At 41.9% G+C, this 21843-nt stretch overlaps 1 protein-coding gene and 4 non-coding genes across 6 annotated transcripts in view; 3 read left to right on the top strand and 2 right to left on the bottom strand.

The window, feature by feature from the left end:
- Positions 1–21843, top strand: part of LOC142398671 (contactin-associated protein-like 4) — a 181028-nt gene that overhangs the window by 96407 nt on the left and 62778 nt on the right. For both annotated transcript variants that reach the window (XM_075482766.1, XM_075482767.1), the window contains exons 6-10: positions 10331–10506; positions 10591–10722; positions 14181–14448; positions 14580–14729; positions 15357–15528. In XM_075482766.1, coding sequence (XP_075338881.1) covers positions 10331–10506; positions 10591–10722; positions 14181–14448; positions 14580–14729; positions 15357–15528 — 898 coding nt within the window. The remainder of the gene's footprint in view (positions 1–10330; positions 10507–10590; positions 10723–14180; positions 14449–14579; positions 14730–15356; positions 15529–21843) is intronic.
- On the bottom strand, positions 16283–16365 carry trnal-uaa (transfer RNA leucine (anticodon UAA)). The gene has a single exon. It is a non-coding gene; the product is annotated as a tRNA-Leu (tRNA).
- On the bottom strand, positions 17272–17354 carry trnal-uaa (transfer RNA leucine (anticodon UAA)). Its single transcript has one exon. It is a non-coding gene; the product is annotated as a tRNA-Leu (tRNA).
- Positions 19252–19334, top strand: trnal-uaa (transfer RNA leucine (anticodon UAA)). Its single transcript has one exon. It is a non-coding gene; the product is annotated as a tRNA-Leu (tRNA).
- trnal-uaa (transfer RNA leucine (anticodon UAA)) lies at positions 19755–19837 on the top strand. The gene has a single exon. It is a non-coding gene; the product is annotated as a tRNA-Leu (tRNA).

The following is a 21843-nucleotide window of genomic DNA, read 5'->3' as shown; positions in this document are numbered from 1 at the left end:
CATGCATGTTTAAAGTTAAAATCTGTGGATTATTTGAATAGCTTAGTATTGAATGTACAATAACAGAGTAGCTATATTTATAAACGGCACTAGGCGCCGTTAAATATAAAACACAATTGTATGCCATATTAATAGTAGGGGGGTCCCTGCTCCAACTCTCCATCAGTTTGGGGGTCCCTGGCCTGAAAAACGTTGAAGACCCCTGGCCTAAAGATCCAATTTAAAATGCTTCATCCCTTGAGTTAGGAGCCTTTTTTAATGCTTGAATGATTCACAGGTCAGTCTTCAGAGGCTTAACAAACAAAAGCTTCCCTCTGAAAATGGTCGGGTAGAAGAACTGGACTGAAAGCGAGTGAAAAAGCAGCCGATGTTCGAATAAATACTTTAAAAAGCTTCAGAAAGCTTGAGGAGTGTTGGAACAAACTGTGAGGAAAGGGCTTTAAACAGATCCTGTTTGTTCCCCACTTCCAGTGTTTCTTTTATTTCTGTTTTTATTTATTTATTTACTTTGTTCCCAAATGTCATCATTCTTTATTTTTAAACACAAACAACCATTTTTCTGTGCTTGTGTCCTATCTTGTCACAACACACAAACAAAGTCTTTTGATATTCACCCTTTTCATCTTTTCTGGTCTCAGCTGAGATATTCTAAGCTATTTTGTGTCGCAGTTTGAAAGTCTGTTGTGATTTTAAGCTTTGGAGAATACATTCGGACCTGCTTAACCTTAAAATTCATATTAGACAGGCTACTGTAACAACAGTTCATTACTGTTCTGTACGTTAATCGACTCTTTGTGATCTCGTACATGTTGGATTTAGTTTAGTTTACTAGTTCTGTTGTCCTTCTTATGGTTACATAATAATATATAATGCTAATAGAAAGTCCTAGTATACACTGACTTTGAGAGTAAAAAAAAACTATTTATATGTAAATTGTATTTGTCCCTTCAACCCCGCCACACCTAACCGGACTCACGTCATCTGGCTGCGTTCACCAACTACACGCGGGGGCGTTCCCTTTCCTCACACAACCATCTGAGGAGCCTGGGAGTCATATGTGTTTCGTCCGATTAGAAAATAATGAGAGCCAATCATTAATCGCTGGGTGGGACTTTGGATGATTGGCGGCGTTATGGCCGCCCATTCATGCTCCAGAGGGCGGGAGTCAGGTAAGCTCTGAGCTACGTCACGGGTTGAGTCATTGGGAGTGGCTGCATTGGCGTGTCAGTCAAGATGACGGACAGATTCTTCATCCAATCACATGCACCAGTTTTAGAAAAAATAGCCCCATTTGAAATCATGTCGGTTGTGGGCTCGTCCCAGATGGTATGCGAGTACCAGAGGGTAGGTAACGTCACACCTACATTTTCGTACATTATTTAAAAAAAATTTTTAATAAATAATTGAATGTTTAAAATATTGAGAGCTTTCATAAGATCATTGATTTTGATTACAATTCTTTCAGTTCAACAAACGTTTTGATGAAAAATGCTGTGAGTGCTTTCATGCAAAAGGTAAATTTCAGGCTTTAAGATGACTAAAAAATGTGAGATTTTATGTGATTATTTTCTATTTAAAATGATTGAATTAGTTTGGCTTTCTTTAGAAATAGATTTTATGATCATATTCAGAGAGCTTCCATAGTGTACATAACGGGGTTGAATGGGAATCCTGAGATGTCCTGAGATGGGGAAATGTAAGTCAGAGGTTGGGAAGTTGCCTCCTTCCCAACCTCTGACTTCTTTTTAAATGTCCTTTCACCTGACCTCTGTCCTCTTCTTCATCCAGATCTTTATGTTCTCTGTCCCTGGCTGTTTGATCAACTCTTAAATCTGCTGCTCTACCACATTTTTCAGTGACTTTACTAAAGTAAGCCTGTCTGATCCATTTCTTCTCCAGCATCTTTGATCAATAATTACATCTATGGAGGTCAATCAGTCCTGTTTCCTTCAACTCAGAAGTAACAATAATAAATCAATCACTACTTTCAGTCAATTTTCAGATAAAGGCCTCGATTTTCCCTCATTTAGACTCCTGAAACTCAGTCCTCTGTATGCCGTCTTCACACCCCAGTTCTTGCCTCCCTTCATGAGCTATCAGACGAATTAAGAACAGATTTAAAGATGTAACTGCTCACATCTAAGGCCGCTTAAGCTCCAGCTGAAATAGCAGAACTGTTGAGCCCGTATTCCGGCGTTCAACCTTTCTGATCCGCAGATCAAACACTGCGACGACTAAAAGAAAGGTAAGAAAAGGCAAGGCATGTCACACTCTGGGCTTCACCAGAACAACGATGGGTGATAAAAAGAGACCACAGTGTGCTGTATGACTCAAGATATTAGCAGCTGATAGTATGAAGGTCAAGAAGCTACGATGCCACTTCAAGGCTTCTCATCCTGAACTCAAAGGAAAGTCGGTCGATTTCTTCAGGGATAAATTGGACACAACATCATCTGTACCACAGCTTCTCTCCGCTGTTCATGTAGTTTCAGCTGACTGATGACGCAGCAGCCATCAAACCAAAGACTTTTCCTCTGTCAAACGATGCCGTTTCAAGGCGCATTTGTGACCCGTCGAAAGATAAAAAGGAGAAGCTACACGACAAGACACGTCAGCGGCGTCAATTGAGCCAAAGCTAAGGTATGGCAAGGTCACTATAGTCACATGACTACAGTATCAATAAATCAATAAATATACAATAATCACCACAAAAGTCTGCTATGTAGCTTATCTGTGTGCAAATGCAGTCTCACTCACATAGCCGCTAACATAACAATGGACTCGTCTCCGTCTCCCTGTTAGCATTAGCGTTAGCGGCAGAGGTGCTGAATCCCGCCTTCACTACCTGGTCCTCCTTCCTCCTTGGACCAGTAAGCACCTGCCCTTTTTTTTGGTGATAAATAAATCTAAAGTTTTCTGCTTTCTTTTCATATTTTACATTAATTAGCAAACAACAAATCCCGCTAATAACATCAGCTTTGACTTCCAGGCTCCGTCATCTCGTGGGAGGGAGGGAGGGGGGGCTGGGAGATACCACATTTCAAAAGGGAAGATGATATTAGATCAATTGATTGTGTTGTTCAGAATTTCATTTGTAGTTCATTTATATGTATTAAATAATAGAATAAGCAATACAAATTGACACAGAGTAATTCCATAAATTCATTTAAACAAAAAAAGAAAAACGAACATTTACATTTTCCCCTGGAGCCAAGGTGTGGCCGCTGCCATTACCAATTGACGCCCATGAGACACGTACTCGGTGTCCATGACTGCAGATGAATGAAGCAGCAGACCAGAATAAAGACTGTTTATTGATAACGTTTATGTCAGTTTCGTTGGTGTCGATGATGTGAAAGAAGGTTTGCTTCCCTGTGAGAGTGTGTCACATTTACGCCGCTTTAAGAAGCCGATCTTAACGGAAACGGGGGGTAAAAATTCTGTTGCACAGGTTAAAGAAGAAGAAATATGCTCCAGTATCACCTTTAATGCTTCCTCCATAAAAGAGATATTTTCTCCTTCATCCCAAAGGATTTCACAACCTTTTTCTGTAGTTCACACTTGAAGTCGCGGTTGCTTTTAAGTCCATTTCAGACCGTTGGAGGTGGTTTATCAAAGAAGTCCGGGGCCTTGAACCTCTTCCAAAGGGGAGCCCTGGAGGAAAAGTTTGTGAACCTTTACACGGTGAGGAAAAAGGAAAGTTTTGAGGCAGCAGAAATCTTGCTGCAGACTTTTGGTGCGGATTGTTACGAAGCCTCCGTGACTGTCGTTATGCTTCATGAGAGTCAGCTGCTGAATTAATGACACCTGCAGCTTTTTTTTTTTATTCAAGTAATTTTTTGGGGCTTTTTATGCCTTTTATTGAATAGGACAGTGGAGAGAGACAGAAAGCAGAGAGAGGGGGAACAACATGCAGCAAAGGGCACGTGAGGAAATAAAGAATTAACCATCTCGAGTTCAGCACAGACAGCACAATTAATCTTCCTTTATATGAGCCAAAACCGCTGTGTTCATCCACAGTTTTTCATTCCTCTGCGAATGGTTTCTTTCTTCTCTGAACATGAATTATAGTTTGTGATGAATCTGATTTTAGTCATGATAAAGAAAGCTAGTTTTTTTTTTTTTGCTTTTGACACTGGGGATGTGAAGCAGGCCACAGCTGATGATGACAGATGCTTTTTAAAGCATCAGCACATGCAGTAGCATGTTTAAAGATACCACAGCTCGTCCCATATGTGTGAATCACCCGTGTTAACGCACAGTTAGGTTTGGAAAAACAATAATAGAAGCACCAATCATATGGTGGCTGTTTTCCTGCCGGTTCTTTTTATTTGTATTATTTCATTAAACATTCATTCATTGTTATCTACAGCGGCTGCTTGGCAAAAAAGCAAAACATCTGGATGAAACTGGCCAACGGGACAAAAGAGACATCTAAATTTAAAAGATTAAAAAATTAGGGCTGGGCAACGATTAGAATTTTTAATCTAATTAATCACATGATACACAAAAGTGGTGTATAGCTTTTAGCATTTAGCTTTATTTTAAATGTGCTGCTATATGAATGAGTGCCATAACATTTGTTGTGCAAACACACTTTTAACATCAGCTTCCAGGCCTGTAACCAGGATTTTGCTTGGGGGGGTTCTTTTTGTATATTTTTGGGACTTTGTTCTAGGGGGGTCCGGAGGCATGCCCCCCCCGGAAAATTTTGAAAATTCAACCCTCTGAAAAGGCATTTCCTGCGTTTTTGAGAGGATTTCAAAGTAAGAAACGGAGACTGTAGATAACTGTTTCAGGCAGTATTGTATTCAAAGAATGTATACATTTTCGATGAAGAATACAAATTCAATATATACATTTTTGTAATGCCTCCACATGCATCTTTTTAGACTTTATAGAACACCCCCTGCCTACGGGCCTGCACTGTAAGGTCTTTGGGCTCTCACCGGCCTACCCACTAAGCTAGTTTCATGTTTAACTCATCACATATGTATTTGACTGTGCGTGTGTCCTTAGCCATACTAACAAGATGATATTCACTCAATAGCGTAGCGTAGACTTCACGGGGTACTAAATATGCCAAGAGACATTTTAAGACGTAGTCAGAGCCCAAGCTTAAATAGTGGAGGGAAATTTACTTATGATGTACAATAGTCTACACACATTAAAAGTTGCACAATATGTTTGAATGAAAACACCAATGAACAAAGTATTTCATCGATCAAAATGATTTTGGAGAAACAGTGTATAATGACCAGATAGACAACACATGTGAAAACATTAACACAACTTCTTCAGGGGATCTATTTTCATTAGATATGCTAAGCTTAACGTTTAGCCTATCTAGCTTTAGCTATTTTCCGACTACATCCTGCAAATAATTTACAATATCAACCTAGATGCTGCCTTAGCCTATAGGCCTATACGTGCCTTTAATGACGTTTAATAGCCATGTGACTTAATTAGGCTATACCAGACGGTAAAGGTTACGTGATTAGCCTACCGTGGTGGCTGAGTTTCCCACTCATTGCTGTTAGGATGGGGGTCAGAGGAATACTTGCGCCCCGTGCATCAGTAATTGTTAAAGCTGCAGTCTGCAACTCTTTTTCAAGCATAATGCCTGGAACTGTCTGGGGATTCTGAAAGTAGTACATCAAATACCCCAATACAAAAAAAAAAGAGTTCTCTAGGTCCCCTATATGTCCCGCTAGGTCCCTCCAAAGCCAGCAGGTTTGTTTACAAAATTGGAGACCGGACCGGTAAAAGGTAACCAATCAGGTTTACGAGCTGGGCTCTGCTGCCTGTCAATCACCGATTGTGCACGCGCGATACAAGGTAGGCTCGTCCCCACGCTTATTTATCTGGACTATTGAACTTCATTACGGGCTTGTCTACTTACTGTGTCTTCCATGATCGCAAATGACAGGTGAGTTGATGAATGAGGAGTCGTGTACGCGCATCTGGCGTGCACGTCTACGTGCACGAGTTCTCATGTGTTTTGAAGGGGCGGGACAGGAAGTTGAATAACTTTTTATTTTTCGGTTAAAAAATAAGCATTTCTTGCATTTTGTGACTACGGAGGTCACCGTTTTCAACTTCAAGCGTTCTGATAGATCATGTAAACTCTTAAACTGCCAAAAAGTAGGACTTTACGTATGACAACAACAAATCTTGCAGACTGCAGCTTTAACTCACCTTTAAATCAGGCTTTAAATCACCTGCCGCAACTGGACTTCTCGGGACTGTGGGGGGGGGTTCGTCTGAACCCCCCGAACCCCCCCTTGGCTACGGGCATGGCATCTTTCTGTAGTTTTTATGTAGAAGCCTCGCTCCACTGTCTGTTTCCTTGAATGACTTGCTGCTATCAGTTGTGTGTTTTGCCTTTAAGTGATATTTTAGACTGGAACTACTACGCTGAGAAGACAATTCAACTTGGCTGTAAATGCAGGAGTTTTAAAAAAAATTTATTTTGAAATACGTGCTTTTATGTTGAAACGAGTAAAACAGGAAGTAGCGCCGGTTAGCTCCGTGAGCTTCACACAGAGACCGAGGAGCACCTGTAACGGTGATGTTACCTGCTAGTTTATTTTTATTTTATTACTCCAGGCTTCGTGGTGCGTGCTGTAACTGTGTGAATACGCCAATTACTTTTTTTTTCCGGTTCCGCAGCAGACAGCAACAGACTTTTACAATAATAAAACCTGCGTTAATGCGCGATAAAATATTTATCGGTGCTAATTAATTAACAAGTTAACGCGATAATAACGAGTTAACTCGCCCAGCCCTTTCAAAAATCATTCAAAAACATGTTAAATCAGCCGTGTTTTCATATGTTCAGCAAGTAACAGCAAGCAGTAGCAACATTTCCATCAGACTGCACACATCTGTGAGAATGCTGATGCCGTCTTTGAAAGCAGACGTGGAAATAACTGCTCAGTTTCAGTGTTTTTGTAGATTCTTCCAGTCTTCAGCTGCAGCAGCTCAAACTGACGACGCACCAAAACACTGTATTTGTTTGGGAAACTTCCCACTCTTAAAAGTTGTAGATGCTGACTCAAAGTCTGAAAAAGAAACTCACAAACAGTTACTGATGAAGAAATGAAAGGAGACGGCTCCATTTATTGTTATGCTGGGACAGATGTCTGTATTTTTTGGCCAATAATCTCTCATATCGATTCCTACTCTCCCATCATTCACGCAGTTATCAAATCATCCGTCTAAAGAAACATCCATCCAGTCTTCTCTACCTCCTGCAACATAATAACTGTCCCATTAATCAACGCCAGCGAAGGGAGCTTATTTGTTTTGAAGTTGTGTTGTAAATTCCTCCCGTATTGATTGCATTGTCTCTTTCTATTCCTCCATACTGACATCAAATAAATCATCACTACAGCAGTTCTGACAGCACCGACTTCCTCTGTATCGGGAGGTGAATTTCAGAGCTTTTTCCGTCTGAATGAAGTTGTTTTCCCTCAACAGACGTGCAGGAAAACTTATCCTCTCACAGGAGGAGCTGAAATATCAAAAATACATTTGTCCATCATCCTCCAAACTGCCGGTTTTGCCTCTCTCTGATGTGGGGACGGCGTCTCCCCAAAGAATACGTAATGCATATTTAATGTTGCTCTCTTCAGGTCCCTCTCTCAGCATAAACACAGAGTCTCTGCTGCATCCCCAGTGGGAGATGGATCCACTTATTAGGACCGGCTGGCGCTCATTTAACATTAATGATGTCTCCCCGTGATTCTGCTGCAGATTTTCAAATGAGGCGTTGTGACATGTTCGGCTTCGGTTTTCATCCCAAGTATGAGATTGAGCGCCGGCGGCCTCGTGGTGATCCTCTCCGTGAGAGGTTGAGAAAAGAGCCGGTTTTTTTAAAGCTGGTCAGATAATGAGGAGAGCAAACAAACCTACGAACTGAGAAAGAAAAAGCTGAACAGGTTGCATAACTTTAAAGGAAATGGACATTTTTTTTTTTAGAGAGCTTTTATGCCTTTAATGGATAGGACAGTTTAGAAAGACAGGAAGCAGGGGGCAGAGAGAGGGGGAACGACATGCAGCACAGGTCTGTCTGATGTGAGACTTGAACCGGGGCCAGCTGCAGCAAGGACTGTAGCCTCTGTACATGGGGCGCCTGCTGTACCCACTAGGCCACGGACCACCTCAAGGAGATGGACATTTAATGGAAGAAAACCTGGTTATTAGATGACCACGATGATTGTGTACATCTACAAGTCAAATAAGTTGAATAAAACCTCCAGTTTCCCAGTGAAACTACATTTTATCTTCTCCAATTTTATGCACAACGCTTCTTTTTTCAAAGTCAAGATTAGACTTCGCCCAATAAACGGTGCCGTCGTGTTGATTAAAAGACTTCAAAAATTGCCATTAGCCACACTGTGATTAGTTTCCATCTGTCTGATTTATCATCTCCTGCCTTCTAGTCCTCCTCTGCCATCCATCCACTGAGGTCCTCCTGCCTCTCTCCATCCTCTTTCTGTTTGCCACCTCTTCCTTTTCCCTGTTTCTGACTCTCGTTGCCTCCTTCCAGAGATGGGGACTCAAGTCACTGTGACTTGGACTCAAGTCGACTCGAGTTGCTGTTTTGATGACTTGTGACTTGACTTGACAAAAAATAAAAGACTTGAGACTCGACTCGGACTTGGAAGTTAAAGACTCGGCACTTGACTTGACTTGAAACACGATGACTTGAATGACTTGAGTGTTAAGCATCTAGCATAACTTCAAACTTTGTTCGTCATTTGAAGATCCATTCTGACCAGTAAGTGCTCGTCAAATTAGCTAATATTATCCTGTTAGCCTAGTCGGTAGTTAGCTAACGTTAGCTTGATATGATACGGGGTGGACAGGTTGGACACATTGGCCAATATGTTAACTGACAGTTACTTATATCTTGTCTTTTCACTTTATTAAGATCAGATTCTGCAGGTAAAATTGCAATAATAAGGTGACTTGACTTTGACTTCAATTGACTTGACTTGCCCAAGAAAAAATGACTTGGGACTTACACATGTGTGACTTGGTCCCATCTCTGCCTGCTTCCCAACCTCCTGCTTCTTTTCAAATGCCCTTTCACCTGACCTCTGTCCTCTTCTTCATCCAGATCTTTATCTTCTCTTCACCACTGTCGTCCCTCCCTCTTCCTCCTTCTTAAAGTGGTCCTTGTAACTGTCCCTGGCTGTTTGATCAACTCTTACCTGTGCTGCTCTACCACATTTTTCAGTGACTTTACTAAAGTGAGCCCGTCTGATTCATTTCTTCTCCAGCATCTTTGATCAATATTTACAGGGCTGGACAACGATTAAAATGTTTCATCTAATTAATCACGATTAATCGCATTTGTACGCAAATCCAAAAATGAATCCAAAAGTAGTGTATAGCTTTTAGCATTTAGTTTTACTTTAAATGTGCTGCCATATGAATGAAAGTGCCATAACATTTGTTGTGCAAACACACTTTTAACATCAGCATCTTTCTGTAGTTTTTATGTAGAAGCCTCGCTCCACTGTCTGTTTCCTTGAATGACTTGCTGCTATCAGTTGTGTGTTTCGCCTTTAAGTGATATTTTAGACTGGAACTACTACGCTGAGAAGACAATTCAACTTGGCAGTGTTTACAGATGACTTTGGTTCTGTCGACTCCGCCGTCTGGAAGAACTTTAAAATGAAAATGGCCGAGTAAAAGTTCCGTACCCTTCTCCATGTTTGGTGGATCCGCCGATGACCTTCTTTTCCGGTTCCACAGCAGACAGCAACAGACTTTTACAAAATAAAAGCCTGTGAGCAACAGACTTTTACAAAAATAATTTTAATAATTATACAGGGGTGGTTTGTGGTGTAGTGGGTTGAGCAGGCGCCCCATGTACTAATATTTACATCTATGGAGGTCATCCAGTCCTGTTTCCTTAAACTCAGGAGTAACAATAATAAATCAATGACTACTTTCAGTCAACGTCCTGGAAACCCAGGTAAAGGCCTCGATTTTCCCTCATTTAGACTCCTGAAACTCAGTCCTCTATATCCCGTCTTTTCTTGCCTCCCTTCATGAGCTATCAGACGAATTAAGAACAGATTTAAACATGTAACTGCTCACATCTAAGGCCGCTTAAGCTCCAGCTGAAATAGCAGAACTATTGAGCCCGTATTCCGGCGTTCAACCTTTCTGATCCGCAGATCAAGGTCTGTTATCTCTGCCGCGCTCCAGTCGGTTACCGGGCTGTTGGAGGTTGTTGCTCCTGGACTTTTAAACAGCACTGCTCACTCAGTCAGATCAGCAGAAACACATTCTTCTCTACTCTCTTTCCCAGGTGGCGCTTCGTCCTCTGAGCCGCGGCGTCTGGCCTCCCTCGGCAGTCTGCTCGACGACCAGCACTGGCACCGCGTCGCTCTGGAACAGAGAAACGCTCACCTCAACCTCACCGTGGACAAACACACAGAGAAGATTCAGATCCCCGCAGAGTTCAGCCACTGGGGCGTCACACAGGTGTGTGGAAACACTGCGGCACAAACAGCCGCATTTACAGATATCTGGTATTCTTCTAACACGTGTCATATTATCACGGCTCAGCTGAGCATCGGGGGAGCCCAGAAACCGGTCGTCTCCAAGAGGAACTTCAATGGCTGCCTGGAAAACCTGCTCTACAATGGCCTCAATCTGATAGAAAAAGCTAAACACAACGAGCAACAAATAACCGTCAATGTAAGTATGTTTCCCCGGCAACAGCTTGTTGATGGTGAAGGCATTCAAGGTATTCACATCCTTTTCTTAGATAAAAGTGCCAGAACCGAGATGTTCTTCACAGGTAAAAGTCTTCCATGGAACAAAATGCTGAAGTATTAGCAGCATAAACGGTAGTTTAAGTGTTAAAAGAACTGACTTTGAAGCATCAGGGTGAAAGCAGAAGCTGCTGGTTTGAATCCCTTTTATTTAAGAGGTTGTGACGTCAGTCATTAGAGAGTTTTCAGCCTTCTAACCTTTCATCAGTTTTTATTGATTTTTGGTGAGATGTTTGATCTGTTGAACATATCTGGGGTCCGTTTCACAAAGCAGGTTCAACCAACTCTGAGTCTATTCCTGATCTCTGAGTTGATCTACTCTGAGATAGAAAACTCTGAGTTTTCGGTTCCAGAAACGCTGATTTGAGTGAGTTTAGTCAACTCTGAGTAGGTTCACCTTGAGTTTTGCGTGTGCGCCACAACTTTAAAAAGCCAGCATCAATGGAGCCCCGATTCGAGGAGTCACCATGGCAACGGGGAATGGGAGGGGCTACGTTTCTCACCAACCTCGAATTGGAAATCTTAATAATTAATAATGCGCTCATGCGGCGAGTTTCAACACGTTTTTAGAAAGAAGTGCAACACCGCTGCAGCTACAAAAGCGAAAGTTTAAATGTAGGCCTTTTTTTTTCACTAAACCTGCTTTGTGAAACGGACCTCTGCAGTCACGTGAGCACAAAGTTTTGTTTTGAGTTATTTCAGCCAATCAGGTGAGAGTGAGCGCCTGTTGATTCACTGCTAACTCCTTTCATTTAAAGTGAAAAATCCTCTGAAATGACACAAAAAAACTGTAATAAGATGAGCATGATCTCGGATTTTAGGACGAACGTGGCAGCAAATCAAATCAAATCAAGTTTATTTGTATAGCACATTTCATGTACAAAACAATTCAAAGTGATTCACATAAAATAAAAGCATTGCAGCATGGAGTTTAAGAAGCATTAAAAATACATAAAAGAATATAAAGAGAAACAAATAAAATCATTTAAATGAATTTAAAAACAAGTAACAGTCCAGAGAAGTTAAAAGATATCGTGCAGATTTCATGCATAGACACATGAGAACAGAAATGTTTTTAACCTGGATTAAAAAATGTCTCCATTTGGTGAAAGTTTAATCTCCACTGGCAGTTTGTTCCACTTGTTTGCAGCATAACAGCTAAATGCTGCTTCTCCATGTTTAGTCTGGACTAAACAAATATATAATACATATATAAACACTGAGAAAATCTGTAGCTACAACATAAGCTGCATCCACAACACGAGCAATGCAAGCTTTGACTTATCAGCCCTGGTTGTAAGTTCTGCATCAGATTTCAGTCTTTTGCTGCCCCAGTGAAGAAAAGCAGCATCGATATTTATTGTCTTTTCATAGCTTTGCTACTGAACGCAGTTTCTTTGTGGGAGTGGAAAAGTAATGACAGTAAAATGCAATCTGTCTCTGAAGTATTTTTTTATGTTTTAAGGATTTTTCTTTTACAAAGAGCACCTATAAACCCAGTAGGTTTTGAGTGAATTGCCAGCCTACGTAGCTTTTTGGAACCACACGAAGTTTCCATTTCCATTACTCTAATGTGATGATGGCAGATCACGCAAACCATTTGGGAACAGCAGAGCGCTTTGATGTTCGGCTCCTCAAACTCTCCGAGCTCTGGGCTTTCACATCTGAGGGAGAAGGTGGCATCAGTAGCAGGAGCGCAGCTTTGTAGCTTAAAGACCGAAGGCTGAAATTAACAGTAAATCTGGAGCAAAGTGCTCCTTGCTCCACCAAAAGCTCACGAACTGATCCTTTTCTTTTTATTGTGACTTGCTTGTTAAGAGACAGACTGACAACAATTACCATTTTTTCCCCCTGATTATGTAACTGCAGCCTCAGGAGTAAATGAGGGGATCTGCCACGCAGGTGTGTCCTCAGAGCACCTCTGGGAGAGCCTCAGGATACGAGTGTCGCTGTTGCATGCTGGTTAATGAAGCCCATGACTCTTAACGAAGACAGTGAGTGATGAGAGAACAGGGTTTCTGTACCTCGCTGTCGTTATTAGAGGATGGTGAGCCCGGTGTGGAGCTTCCCCCGAACCTTTTCTAGTAAATCGTGTCTCCTTTTAAACCAGTGATACTCACTATTTTTTTCACAAGAGCCACATTGGCAGAGCAAAATCAAGGGAAGAGCCACTTTTACGACAACATACTGAAGTCCCCTTTTGCAAATATGCATTTCTACATATAAAACATCCCACAAAAAAAAGTAAACAACACAGCCAATACATTTTCAGTTAAGACCATATTTACCTTAAAACTGGGATGAGTGGAAGCTGGTATGCATGTCCTTGACTTTCTTCATGTTGTATTTGTAGTTTGTTGTTGTAATCATAGTGAGACATTCATGATGAGTATGGTTTTTGTGCTGGTTTTTGCCCTTTTTTAATTAAAAACCGATCCATTGTGCCTGCATCTCGCGCTGGCTAAAGGAGCTAGCGTGCTCTGCGGTCAAGTGTGAGGTGGTTTAAGCGGGCTGCGTTGCCAGGTTTAACAGAGCCCCCTTTAGGAAACACCATTAAGCCTTAATTAATACTTAATAAAGATACTTAATACTACAAAAACGCAAACTTAATAAAAATACTTAATACTATAGTATGTTATTTGAAAAAAATGTATTGTTATTGTTACCATATTGTTATAAGCTACTATGCGAGTGTGAGCCGCCAATTAAAGCTTGAGGAGCCGCGCAATGAGTATCTCTGCTTTAAAAGAAACTCTGAGATCCACACGCCTGACACTCTAGTAGTTTTACATGAGTTTTGTGGCTCTCACAGTATATGAACTCAGCTATAGTTCATCGTAACAGAGAAAGGTTTTAGCTGTTCTGAAGGCAATTGCATCAAAAAAACACGGATGTATGTGCGCATATTCGTGCGAATGGCTTTTGCTGCCTTTTATTTCCCGCTTTTTTCCTTTATAGTTTGCAACAGTGATGCGTTCTTGGTTATATCGTTTCATATATATCACCTTAAAGGCTTTACAAAGGGCTTTTAGATGTTATCTCTATTTACACAGCATGATAAAGATAGCAGGCTGATGCTCCCAGTAGAGAACTGTGGCTTTGATGTATAGGGCTGCTGCAGCAATATATGCAGTGTCATTAACTCCCCCCCGAAACAATGGACCACAATGGAAATAACCTCCCAGCATTGGTATTTTCACCTTGTGCTCAAAGCTTCTTTTCTCAAGGAGACTTGCTGATGAGATCACTGTGACAAGGAGTCGCATCGACACGCCCTCTGCATCTGATTAATATTCATGTTTTCTGTTGTTTCGTCCCTCTTGTGATCACTTTTTCTGCCCCACCTCTTCTCTCTCGTCTCTCCGAATGTTTCTCTCTCAGGGAAACGTCACTTTTTCTTGCTCTGAGCCGCTTTCCGTCGCCGTGACGTTCCCAGGGCCCCAGAGCTTCCTCCAGTTGCCGTGGACGACGTCTTCCCCCTCGGGGGGCGTGACTGTAGGGTTTCAGTTCCGGACTTGGAACAAGGCGGGACTCCTGCTCACCTTTAACCTCCTGCAGCAAGGGGGCGTGGTCTGGCTGTTCCTGAGGGAGGCCAGACTCCGCCTGCAGATAAACACACTGGGCAGAGCGCCGCTGGAACTCAGCACGGGTCTCTATTTTAAATTTAGTCTGAAATGAACCCCTCCACACCAACAAAATCACCAAAATTGAAGATCTGTGATCTGGAATCCTGAGTCAGTGTGAAATAATATGTTTTGTATTTGTCGAATGTTTCCCCAGGGTCCTCTCTGAATGATGGTCAGTGGCATTCGGTTGATCTCACATCCAGAGGCGGCCGGCTTACAGTCTCCGTTGACCAACAGGAAGGTGGTGTCGCTCATGCTACCCCCTCATTTCCCATCACCATATCAAGTCAACTCTTCTTTGGAGGTAAGAGTGAAACGTTAATCATTTGGCTGTTAAAGTCTGCTAAAGTGAAAAGCAAACTACCTTTAAGGATACAACATCTGTATTTCTTTATATGTTCCCCCCAGGCAACCAGATGTTCTGTTAAAAGTGGAGTGAGCTCCAACTCAAAGGATGGAGCAGTGATATGTAGCATAACAGACAACTCAGCAAAGAACCAGTTTTAAATTGTAGCTTCGGGCACTTTGTTCCCAGCAGCCTGTCACAGAGACACATCATTTGTTCCCATTTCTTTAGTTGCATCTATGAAAAACAGCAAAGATAACACAGTCTGACAGACAGAAAACAGGATTTCTGCAGCAACAAGGTGATTCCCAAAGAGCTGTTAGCTAAAAACTTGGCATATCTCAGCATGGGGTGCAGTGTGTCCCTAAAACATTGGAGGAAACTGGACAAGTGGACACACACTTTCAGTATCTCCTCTTTTTCTTCTTCTTCCAAAACTGGGAAAAATCTCATGTGTTTTCCAGTCGTGTTTTCCAGAACACGACAGGTTTTATCCTATCAGTGCTTATCGATGCAACCTGCAGTCATGTGACTCTCATCCCTGCTGTTCTGCTGTCTAACTGCTCGTTTTTCATCCCCATCAAGGCTGTCCTGCTGAAGACCACAATCAGGAATGCAGAAACCCCTTTGACATCTTCCAAGGCTGCTTGCGTCTGCTTGCTGTCGAGAACCAGCTGGTTGATCTGATTATGGTGCAGCAAAGACTTCTGGGAAACTACAGCCAACTGCAGATCGACATGTGCGGCATCATTGACAGGTCAGAGCCACCAAAACCCACCTTATTGGTCCATTAAACCATTATTTACCTCCCTGCTGCCTTTCTGAGGGCAACACTTGCAGATATTCGGATTCAGGGAGGTTTCAGTATGTGAAATTAATTATGATTTCATTTACTGATAGAACGATAACTCTACTATAACATTAAATTTCCATTTTTTTTTCCAGTTTCAGTGGTTAAACTTTATTTTACCAACCATAACCAGCATGTTTGTTAGAATATTCTGGACTTTAAGTCTTAAAGATATTAGAATCATTCATTCATGGCTGCACAAGGATTGATACAGGCTTAACTCTTAACTGATGATGATTCAAGGTTCTGGGCTTGAGCTGTATTCAATAAACTAACAATGGAATATTGTTTAAAATTCATTAAAATGGCGTTAAGGTGTTGAACTATGTAGGTTCAAACCCATATCTCAGCCTAGTTATGATAGCTGTCACTTTTTTGTTAATCTCAACCTTTTAGAGTGAACATAACATCACCTAACGATGCATTTAGAGAGTTTAGAGATGATGCTACATAAAGGTGGAATGTTGATTTGTTTAAGCTAGCTTGAGCCAGGAGAGGCTGACAACAACAAGTTAAAAACTCTGTTCATTATTTCAACATTTAGTTTTACTCATCACAAAGGCTTTACCAATGGGAATCAAGCCGCCATCCTTCCGGTTATTGGACGCCCCACTCTAACCACTGCCGCCCAAAACAGTAGGTGTCTCAGGCACCAATTTGTTACCAGGAGTGGGGTTTGAACCCAAATGGGTATTTACCCATTGGATCTTAAGTCCAACGCCTTAACCACTCGGTCATCCTGGTGTTTAGTGCTTTCAATTGAGTCAAATTCTGGTTCCCATTACTATATGTGAAAGCTCCACAGATGGGCTTCTTTAGTTCCAAAAGACATGATCTGTGAGGCTTGGAGATGCTCCCCAGTCCTGGGGAGCTGCAGCCAATCAGAGCCCACGAGAAGCAGCGAGGGGTAAATAAAACGTGGGAACCTGGCAGAGACCAGGCACAGTCAACATTGCAGCATGTGCAAATCTATCATGTTGATGAGCAATGCAATGCCTAATATCTTTTAGTCTGAAATTGACCACAAGTGTATAATTAGGGTTTGTAGCTGGAACCCACATGTTCATATGAAAGGGATCAATCATTCCGGTATAATGGTTGAAATGCATGTTTCTTCAGTTGTGGACTTTGAACCCACTTGAGTATGAGTGGGATTTGTGTCTTAAGAAAATGTAACATAATCAAAATATGTCAAAAGATGCCATTCATTCACACGATATGAACCATTCAGTGCAGTCATGAAAAGCATTTGAGGTCAGATTCCTTATAATTTGTGTGTTCGTGATGGTTATTCAGGGAGCTGTAGATTGACGAGACCAACGGTTTAAAAGCCTTAAGATCAGATTTTTATTGTCATGCATACACATAACCCATCCAGGTTGGCACACACATACACAGGGTCACACAATCATAGAGACAGATGCCATACACTGGAGCGGTGGGCAGCCATTCACAGCGCCCGGGGAGGATGGGGTTACGGTGCCTTGCTCAAGGGCACCTTCGGTCATGACAAGGAGGTGGACTGAGACCCCTCCAGCTGTCAGTTTAATCAATCTTTTTGAGTGGGAATCAAACCGCGAACCTTCCGGTTATTGGACAACCACTGACCCACGTGCCCCAAAACTGTAGATGTCTCAGGCACCAATTTGTTACCAGAAGTGGGGTTCGAACCCACGTGGGCATTTGCCCATTGGATCTTAAGTCCAACGCCTTAACCACTCGGCCATCCTGGTATTCAGTGCTTTCTATTGAGTCAAATGCTTGATCCAATTGCTACATGTGAAAGCTCCACAGATGGGCTTCTTTAGTTCCAAAAGACATGATCTGTGAGGCTTGGAGATGCTCCCCAGTCCTGGGGAGCTGCAGCCAATCAGAGCCCACGAGAAGCAGCGAGGGGTAAATAAAACGTGGGAACCTGGCAGAGACCAGGCACAGTCAACATTGCAGCATGTGCAAATCTATCATGTTGATGAGCAATGCAATGCCTAATATCTTTTAGTCTGAAATTGACCACAAGTGTATAATTAAGGTTTGTAGCTGGAACCCACATGTTCATATGAAAGGGATCAATCATTCCGGTATAATGGTTGAAATGCATGTTTCTTCAGTTGTGGACTTTGAACCCACTTGGGTATGAGTGGGATTTGTGTCTTAAGAAAATGTTACATAATCAAAATATGTCAAAAGATGCCATTCATTCACACGATATGAACCATTTAGTGCAGTCATGAAAAGCATTTGAGGTCAGATTCCTTATAATTTGTGTGTTCGTGATGGTTATTCAGGGAACTGAAGATTGACAAGACCAACGGTTTAAAAACCTTAAGATCAGATTTTTTAGTCATACCATCCAGGTTGTCACACAATAACAGATGCCATACACTGGAGCGGTGGGCAGCCATTCACAGCGACCGGGGAGCATGGAGGTATGGTGCTTTGCTCAAGGGCACCCCTCCAGCTGTCAGTTTCACCAATCTTTTTGAGTGGGAATCAAACCACCAACCATCCGGTTATTGGACGCCCCACTCTAACCACTGAGCTGCCCCAAAACAGGCACAAATTTGTTACCAGGAGTGGGGTTTGAAGCCACGTGGGCATTAATGCCCATTGGATCTTAAGTCCAACGCCTTAACCACTCGGTGACTCATGATTAAAAACAAGACCTTATTTTTTTCTGTGTTTGTGCAACCATATTCATTAAGAAAGATGCAAATTAATTACAAATCCACAGAAAAACAGGCATTGTTTTGATTGGGACATAATCGAAAGTCGTGTTTGTTTTGTTTCTACGTTTTTTATTCTCGAAGAGGAAGAACAAACTCGTTTCATTCGAAGAACAAACAAATTCGAAGAACAAACCCCTCAGAGTTACGAATGAGGGGTTTGTTCTTCGAATGAATTTCGAAGCATAAAGATCAGACTTAAGAGCAGTTTGATGGAGGCATCCTTTGCTAAAAGCTTTTTGACATTAGCAGAGTCGACACAGACACCTTTTCAGCTGAGATGATATTATATCTGTCAGAGGTTTAGTAAAGATTTTTATTCTTCTCTCAGCTGCTCTGAGTGTTTTTGTTTCCTAACTTTATAAGAGACACTCCAACTTTTGTGGAAGTAAAATCTCATTTTTCTTCGGCAAGGTGATTTATTTGTGAGGTGAAGCATTGTGCTGGGTGTGATTCAGAAAAGAAACAAACAAGCACTCAATAAATAAATAAATAAAAGTGGGGACACACACACACACACACTCACACACACACACACACACAGAGTATTCCCACAAAGAGCTTGGAGATGGAGTTTTATTATCAGAGAAGATGTGAAGCGTGAAATAACCTGTGATGCCCCTGTTTGTTTTCCTCTCCTTGATATCTGACAAATCAACATCTCCGACAGTATTTTTTTAATTATCTTATCTGTTATTCTCACTTGTGTATCTGTCTTATTGTTGCGATTTGTCAGCTTTCATCAGGGTTGTTTAATTTAACATGCTCACGATATCAGTAGCACTAAAGTTATGACAGAAATGCTCATATCTAACAGTTTAGCATCGCTTTAACTATATTTAGACCAATTTACCTGCCATAGTTTACCATAAGGGTGTATTCAAAGTTGTACTGACTTCATTTTGTCACCAGGATGGCCGAGTGGTTAAGGCGTTGGACTTAAGATCCAATGGGCAAGTGCCCACGTGGGTTCGAACCCCACTCCTGGTAACAAATTGTTGCTTGAGACACCTACTGTTTTGGGGCAGCTCAGTGGTTAGAGTGGGTCATCCAATAACTGGAAGGTTGATTCCCATTCAAAAAGATTGGTGAAACTGACAGCTGGAGGGGTGCCCTTAAGCAAAGCACCATACCGCCATGCTTCCCGGGCGCTGTGAATGAATTGCATCGCTCACCAACATGATAGATTTGCACATGCTGCATGTTGACTGTGCCTGGTCTCTGCCAGGTTCCCACGTTTTATTTACCCCTCGCTGTTTCTCGTGGGCTCTGATTGGCTGCAGCTCCCCAGGCCTGGGGAGCATCTCCAAGCCTCACAGATCATGTCTTTTGGAACTAAAGAAGCCCATCTGTGGAGCTTTCACATATAGTAATGGGATCCACCATTTGACCCTGTTGAAGGAGCTAAACACCAGGATGGCCGAGTGGTTAAGGCGTTGGACTTAAGATCCAATGGGTAAATGCCCACGTGGGTTCGAACCCCACTCCTGGTAACAATTTGGTACCTTAGACACCTGTTCTTTGGGGGGTCAGTGGTCGTCCAATAACCGGATGGTTGGCGGTTTGATTCTCCCTCAAAAAGGTTGATGAAAGTGACAGCTGGAAGAATTTCAGTTCACCTCCTTGTCACGGCCGAGGTGCCCTTGAGCAAGGCACCGTAACCCCATCCTCCCCGGGCGCTGTGAATGGCTGCCCACCGCTCCAGTATATGGCATCTGTCTCTATGATTGTGTGACCTTGTGCATGTGTGTGACAACCTGGATGGGTTACGCATGACAATAAAAATCTGATCTTAAGGTTTTTAAACCGTTGGTCTTGTCAATCTTCAGTTCCCTGAATAACCATCACGAACACACAAATTATAAGGAATCTGACCTCAAATGCTTTTCATGACTGCACTGAATGGTTCATATCGTGTGAATGAATGGCATCTTTTGACATATTTTGATTTTGTGACATTTTCTTAAGACACAAATCCCACTCATACCCAAGTGGGTTCAAAGTCCACAACTGAAGAAACATGCATTTCAACCATTATACCGGAATGATTGATCCCTTTCATATGAACATGTGGGTTCCAGCTACAAACCCTAATTATACACTTGTGGTCAATTTCAGACTAAAAGATATTCGACATTGCATCGCTCACCAATATGACAGATTTGCACATGCTGCAATGTTGACTGTGCGTGGTCTCTGCCAGGTTCCCATGTTGTATTTACCCCTCGCTGTTTCTCGTGGGCTCTGATTGGCTGCAGCTCCACAGGACTGGGGAGCATCTCCAAGCCTCACAGATCATGTCTTTTGGAACTAAAGAACCCCATCTGTGGAGCTTTCACATGTAGCAATTGGATCAAGCATTTGACTCTGTTGTAGAAATTAAACACCAGGATGGCCGAGTGGTTAAGGCGTTGGGCTTAAGATCCAATGGGCAAATGTCCATGTTTGTTCGAACCCCACTCCTGGTAACAAATTGGTACCTCAGCTAACTTAGACACTTGCTTTTTTTACCTGTTCAGGTTTAGAAACAAATCAAATGTGTTTGTATGAGGAAGTGCAATTCAATATCTCTTTAATTACTCTTGCTTTTCTATCGATGACCGCTTGAACGCCTTATAAGGATGTTACTAAAGGACAAGTTCAAAACACTTTTACTCCAAAAGCAGCATGGACTATGTAGCCTATCAGCGGTCAGACAGACTCCGCTGAAACCATCATCATGTACTGTATATACCACATCTGACACACTAAATTAGATAAACCCTCCTGAATCCTGGTTGTAATTCAGTCTCACAGATGCAAAAATAATATATCCCAAATAAAAGAGCTAAGCAGTGTGATAATACGAATATAAAGTGAGAGCTAAGTGCTTTATCTGCGCGGTTACAGCTCACTTTGATATTAAAGCACTCTGAAGATAAATTAAGGGAAACAAATCACAGTGTAGGATGCTGACAGGCTGCTGAGTTTGGGCTTTTATCTAAAAACAGAAATAGTTGCCGTTGTCAGTTTTCGTTTGCTTGTGTTGGGACTGAAAAGTTCAGTAAATGTTGCCTGAATTTACTTAAATAAACATGCTTACGAGATCCCCATAAGAAGAAGGGAGGGGAGGTTGGATGGCACAGCTATGGTTTCAATAAGTCTGGCTAACAAGAGCACTTTATTTCAACACTTTCTTCACTTCCTGGCAATAAAATTACTTGTTTAGGTAAGAAAACCTTTTGCTGGCCCTGTGTGGGAGGATGGAGGGAACTGAAAGAAACAGAAATGGATTAAAAATGACTAAGAGGCAATGTTGAGACGTCTAACTTTATTCATTTTCTCTTTCTTTTGATTTGAGATCATGACTGTTAAGTGACATTCCATCAAAAACACAAAAATTCTGGTCGGCTGTAGACAATAACATGACCTGGTTAGGGTAAAAAAGCCGTTAGGGAAACATGTAAACTCCATTTGATTTGATAACGTGACCGTGACCTTTGTTGACCCCGGTTTCGTG

The sequence above is a fragment of the Odontesthes bonariensis genome, chromosome 14, assembly GCF_027942865.1.
Source record: "Odontesthes bonariensis isolate fOdoBon6 chromosome 14, fOdoBon6.hap1, whole genome shotgun sequence".
Taxonomy (NCBI): Eukaryota; Metazoa; Chordata; class Actinopteri; order Atheriniformes; family Atherinopsidae; genus Odontesthes; species Odontesthes bonariensis.
This window is presented reverse-complemented; position numbering and strand designations above follow the sequence as displayed.